General features: G+C 17.8%; 4 protein-coding genes across 4 annotated transcripts in view; 3 read left to right on the plus strand and 1 right to left on the minus strand.

Moving 5' to 3' along the window:
* The window catches only part of PRSY57_1213800 (hypothetical protein), a gene marked incomplete at both ends in the record, with an annotated part of 1,198 nt that extends 254 nt beyond the window's left edge, over positions 1–944 (plus strand). The window contains 5 exons of the mRNA XM_020115041.1: positions 79–228; positions 318–346; positions 501–590; positions 682–719; positions 914–944. Coding sequence (XP_019970194.1) covers positions 79–228; positions 318–346; positions 501–590; positions 682–719; positions 914–944 — 338 coding nt within the window. Of the gene's footprint in view, positions 229–317; positions 347–500; positions 591–681; positions 720–913 lie in introns of the transcript that reaches the window.
* Positions 945–1,354: 410 nt separating this feature from the next.
* PRSY57_1213900 (adrenodoxin-type ferredoxin, putative) lies at positions 1,355–2,364 on the minus strand (the record flags this gene model as incomplete). Its single annotated transcript, XM_012908566.2, has 5 exons — positions 1,355–1,469; positions 1,604–1,733; positions 1,824–1,927; positions 2,119–2,236; positions 2,355–2,364. The coding sequence occupies 5 exons, from the start codon at positions 2,362–2,364 to the stop codon at positions 1,355–1,357; spliced, it is 477 nt and encodes a 158-aa protein (XP_012764020.2).
* A 990-nt stretch (positions 2,365–3,354) lies between these two features.
* On the plus strand, positions 3,355–3,819 carry PRSY57_1214000 (hypothetical protein; the record flags this gene model as incomplete). Its single annotated transcript, XM_012908567.2, has 1 exon — positions 3,355–3,819. One exon carries the CDS (start codon positions 3,355–3,357, stop codon positions 3,817–3,819), a length of 465 nt encoding a protein of 154 aa, XP_012764021.1.
* Positions 3,820–4,492: 673 nt separating this feature from the next.
* On the plus strand, positions 4,493–5,156 carry PRSY57_1214100 (hypothetical protein; the record flags this gene model as incomplete). Its single annotated transcript, XM_012908568.2, has 3 exons — positions 4,493–4,621; positions 4,744–4,794; positions 4,938–5,156. The coding sequence occupies 3 exons, from the start codon at positions 4,493–4,495 to the stop codon at positions 5,154–5,156; spliced, it is 399 nt and encodes a 132-aa protein (XP_012764022.2).
* Positions 5,157–5,740: the final 584 nt, after the last annotated feature.

Below are 5,740 nucleotides of genomic sequence, written 5' to 3' on the forward strand. Positions count from 1 at the left end.
GAATATCGTGATAATAATAAAATAACGAGAATATACATATGTATGTATTTATATTCATTTTCATTTATGCTTCTATAGAAAATGAATATGATAAAGAATTAGATATACAAATAAAATTTCCACATAAAAAGGATCATCATGATTTACAAATATGGGATGATGAATATGAAGAAGAAAAACAATATAGCGAACCAGTTCCATATATAACCATTACAAATATAGAAGAAGGTTTGTATATTATTTAAAAAAAAAAAAAAAAAATATATATAATGAAATATAAAAAAAACACATTATATTTATTTATTATATCACAGTAGATTCGGATGATCTAAACAAATCCCTTATAGTAATAAATAAATAAATAAATATATATATATATATATATATTTATATTTATTATGAAGAGATATAATTGTATACATATTGTACCCCAATTTAAATTACATGTAAAAATAAAAAATATATAATATTCCGAATTACTGTATTTTTATATATCATAGAATGATAATATATACAATGAAGACAATTCAACTAATAGACCTTTAAATGAAGAAGAACAAATCGACATTGCCTTGTCTAAAATATATGAGGTAAAATATGAATAAATATGAACCCAAATATAATAGAAAAATATATATATATATAATATATATGTATATATTTACTTATTTATTTTCCCAGCTTGAGGAACAAATGAAAATGTTTAAGGAACATAATGGGTAAAAGAAAAAAAAAAAATAATAAATATAAATTAATATATACAAGTGTAATTATTTATACATATCATATTAAAAAATTAAACACATTGTATTTATTCATAATTATATATCCTTTATATATTTAATATCCATAAAAAAATATTATTATTTTTATTTCTTTTTTTTTTCTCGTTTTTATGAAAATAAATATATAGAAAACAAAATTTTAAAAAGTACTTGAGATGATTTAAAATAGAAGTTATATTTATATGGGTGAAAAAAAAAAAAAAAAAGAAGAAAATTTATATATATTTACTTAAAAAAAATTTATTAAACATTGTCCACTTATTATATATATATATATATATATATATATATATATATATATAATATTTATTTTATATTCATTTTAATAAATTATGAAAAATAGTGGTTAAACCTTGAATAATAAAAAATATACACATAAATATATACATATATATATATATGTATATATGACTAATATTTATTTTATCCTTTACATACATTTCATCCATATTACATATTTTATTTTATTATTATATATTTTTTTTTTTTTTGTCCCCTATATACATATATATATATGTATATATTTATTTATTGAATATGTTTTTATTTTTCACGAAAAAAAGAAAACATTAATGGGGGGTGGGTACGTGTCCATCCACATAAAAATTTCTTGTCATTGGGGGTAATTGTATTTTCATACCATCCAACTCTTTACTTAGTTTTATTTGACATCCTAATCTGGATCTGGAAAAAAAAAAAATATACATATACATATATATATATATATATATATATATATATATATATAGTGATGTATCATACAACATTATAATATACACATTTAAATTGTGACTACAATATATATTTTATATTCATACGTCTCTGTTATACAAGGTGCAAGTTCCAACATATCTATTTCATTGTCCAAAGGTTCTGGTAATAAATCGTGAAATTTTTCATCAATTATTACATGACAGGTAGAGCAAGCGCAAAATCCTTCACAAGCTCCTTTACAAAAATAAATAAATAAATATAAACATATATATATATATATTATATTATTATGCAATATGTAAAATATACTTTAATTTCATTTACCCTCTATATTTATATGATTATCATGAGCCACCTTTAAAATACTATCTCCTATTTTAGCCTTTACAGTCTTTTCATAATTATCTTGATTTATAAACGTTACATCGCTATACCAAAAAAAAAAAAAAAAAAAAAAAAAAGAGAAAGAGAAAGAAAAAGGAAAGGAAAAAAATGAAAAATATAAATATATAATCATATAAACATATAATCATATAAACATATAATCATATTATCATATGATCATATCCATATACAAATATATGATCGCCACATATTTTTTATCACGAATAACACTTACATTTCGTCTACATTCTGCGTTGTAAAAAACTTTCCATTGTTAAAAAAAATATTATTTTGTCGTATTGTATTATACAAAATTGTATTAAAAATTTTGCTTTTATTTAAAATTGAAAACTCTAGAAAAATCACAAAAATATGTTTTAAAGAATTATATATAATATTTTATTTCATATTAATACATACATATAATTATATATATATATATATACAGTTTATATATTTAAGGATTAATACTTGTTATCATTTTATTTTGGTTGGTCCCTCATTTAAGTTAATAAACTCTTATAGAAAAAAGAAAAACTTATATATATATATATATATATATATATATATATTATATATATTTTAAATATGTTTCTATTTATGGCAATAACATTGGATATAAATTATTCGTTATAAATAAAAAAATATAAAATAAATACCAATAAAATCAAAATTAAAGAATGTATTTATAAAAAAATTTATTTATTCACTTGTCATATAGGTCACCAAAAAATCATGAAACAAAAAAAAATGTATGCATATTATATAAATATAAATATTAATATAAATAATGTATTGTATATTATATTTTATTTTCTCTTCGAAAACTATGAAACAGTTATAAAATAATACACATACTTTATCGTTGTTATATATTCTATATTAATATATGCTATATATTTAAAATATACATATATAAAATATATGTATATGCCTTTTTTTTTTCTTTTTTAATTAAATAGTTACATAATATTAATATATATATATATATATTTTATCTATTATCCTTTTAAAGATATTAACATATGTAATTATTAAAAATTTTTTATTTTATTATATTTTATTTTATATAATTTTCTTTTATTTATTTTTTATTTTTTTTTTAGCGTAATGTATATTTATATATAACTATTTAAGTGTGAACCTAAAAATAATCGAGAGATATTATACCAAATACATAGGAAGAAAGAAGCAATAAAGCATCACATAAATGTTATAAAAATATATATATATATATATATATATATATTTTATTCATTATTATAATGACAATATCATTCGGACGTAATCAAACGAATCTTTAAGGAGCAAAAAAAAAAAAAAAAAAAAAAAAAAAAAAAAAAAAAATATAAAATATACATAGATATATATAAACATATCTATGTATATTATATTTTAATACAATTAGAAGGATTAAAAAAAAAAAAAAATCATATATAATATAATAAAATAAAAAGGAAAAAAAAAAAATATGATAGGTAAAATATTCGATAATGCCTTTCGTATAAGGACATACAACAGATTTGTATGCTTTTTGATTGGAGGCACTTTTGCTTATAGTTTTTCTAACCCTGATATGGATACAGTATATGACCTCTTCCCTATTTTTAAACAAAATAAATATGCTTATTTAACATTTCTAGAGGTAAATGAAAAACATAGTAATGTTTTTGAAGAGAGATTAAAAGATTTATGTAGGTTTTATCAAAAACAACCAGGTTATCTATATACAAAAATTATTAAACGAATCGATAACATTAACGATATTAGTAAATATATTGTTATATCGACGTGGATAAAAAGTGAAAATTATCTTTTAGCATGTAATAGAATGTATGGACAAATTTTAATTAATAAAATACAAAATTATGCTAAATACAATTCTTACTTATATAGAATAGTTGTAGATGACTCAGACTATCTTCCCCCAATTTGATATAAAATTTAGTAATTATATATATATATATATATATATATGTGTATATATGTATATATTTATTTTTTTTATTTTTTTGTAACTTTTATTGTATAAAATAATATTATATTATCATATGTGTCATTTTTTGTAAAGACATAAAATAACTTATATTTATTTATTTTTTAATTTAATATTTTCATGTTTTAATAGCTTAACATTTTAATTTGGAATATAGCTTTTATTTTAATATATTTTATTTTAATATATATTTTTTTTTTTTTTTTTTTTTTTTTATGTCATATTGTATATACACCATATATTAAAAACGTTACAAATTTATTATTTAATAAAAAACAATTAAATTAAAAATTAAATATATATATATATTATGTGTTACTCAAATGTATGCTATATTCATTGACAGGAATAACTATTTGTAAGAAATATCCCTATAGAGAAAAGAACTGATATTACTTGGTTATATATATATATATATATATATATATAATACAATAAATAATATTTTTAAAACATAGAAGGATAAAAAGAAGAAAATAATTTTTGCTACTTTATATATCCATATTAAGAAAGCAACACCTTATAAATACTGCACATATAAAATATATATTATACCATTTATAATTTGGGGTACATTTAATTAATATTTTTTTCAATCCATATATTTATAATAATGAAGATAATATTCATCGTATATATTCTTATAAGTACCTTTTCTTGGAAATCTATATTATCATATAGAAGATTAAAAGACATTAACAATATGGATGGCATACCCCAAGGTTTCAGCAAGAACAAACAGGTATAAAACAAAACATAAGGGTCACTATATATTAATTAAAAAATACAAATATAAATTCTTTCTTATTTACTGACATGCATATTTATAATAAACCAAATATTATATTCTACAACTTTTGTAAGATTAACTTCCATGAATTGAGATCCAATGCCAACAAGGATAAGGAAAAAGCGGTAAAATATAATAAATATATAAATATGTAAATATATATATATATATATATATTTTTATTTATTTATATTTATATGTGGGCATCCCTTTTCATTAACACATATTTCCCTTAATCACTATATATATATATATATTTTTTTTTTAGTATACTTATGAAATCAGTGAATGGATTATTATGATAAATCCAAGAAATGCAAAAACACATACTGGAAAAATACGCAGTATTGAAATTTATTCTATGACATATCCTTATGAACAGTTGGAAGTTTTTAAGGAGAAATTAAAAGGACCAAAAAAAAAAAAAAAAAAAAAAAAAAAAAAAAAAAAACTTATATATATTTTCAAAAAATATATGTATAGATAGTACACATGTTGATAATATATTTACACCATCTGATATAGATACAATCATAACCTTACAAGACATTTTATATTTTCCAATACACCCTAAACATATACACATGGTGTATATTCGTAATTCTTTTATATAACTATATGTAATATTCTTATTTTATAAATCAAGATTATTACATATATAATAAGAATTTTAACATTTTTAACAAACACTTTACTACCAACATAATAAATAATATATATATAAATATATATATATATATATATATATATATATATATATATATATATATATATATTTATATTTATATTTATATTTATATACATTACTATATTTTGCACTATGGAAAAATATCAAAATAACAGTATAATTTTTTTTTCTTCATTTTTTCTTATGTACTATGTAATTCATACATAATTTAGAATAATACATTTTTATACTAAAAAAACGAAAATATCTTTTCTAGATTTTTTTTATTTTATCATTTCATTTCTTAATGTACTTTATTTCACCACATATAAAACTAGAAACAAAATTTACAACTTTATGAAAAAAATTCAAAAATATATATCTTTAAAAAAAATATATTTATA

Source organism: Plasmodium reichenowi, chromosome 12 (assembly GCF_001601855.1).
Source record: "Plasmodium reichenowi strain SY57 chromosome 12, whole genome shotgun sequence".
Classification (NCBI taxonomy): domain Eukaryota; phylum Apicomplexa; class Aconoidasida; order Haemosporida; family Plasmodiidae; genus Plasmodium; species Plasmodium reichenowi.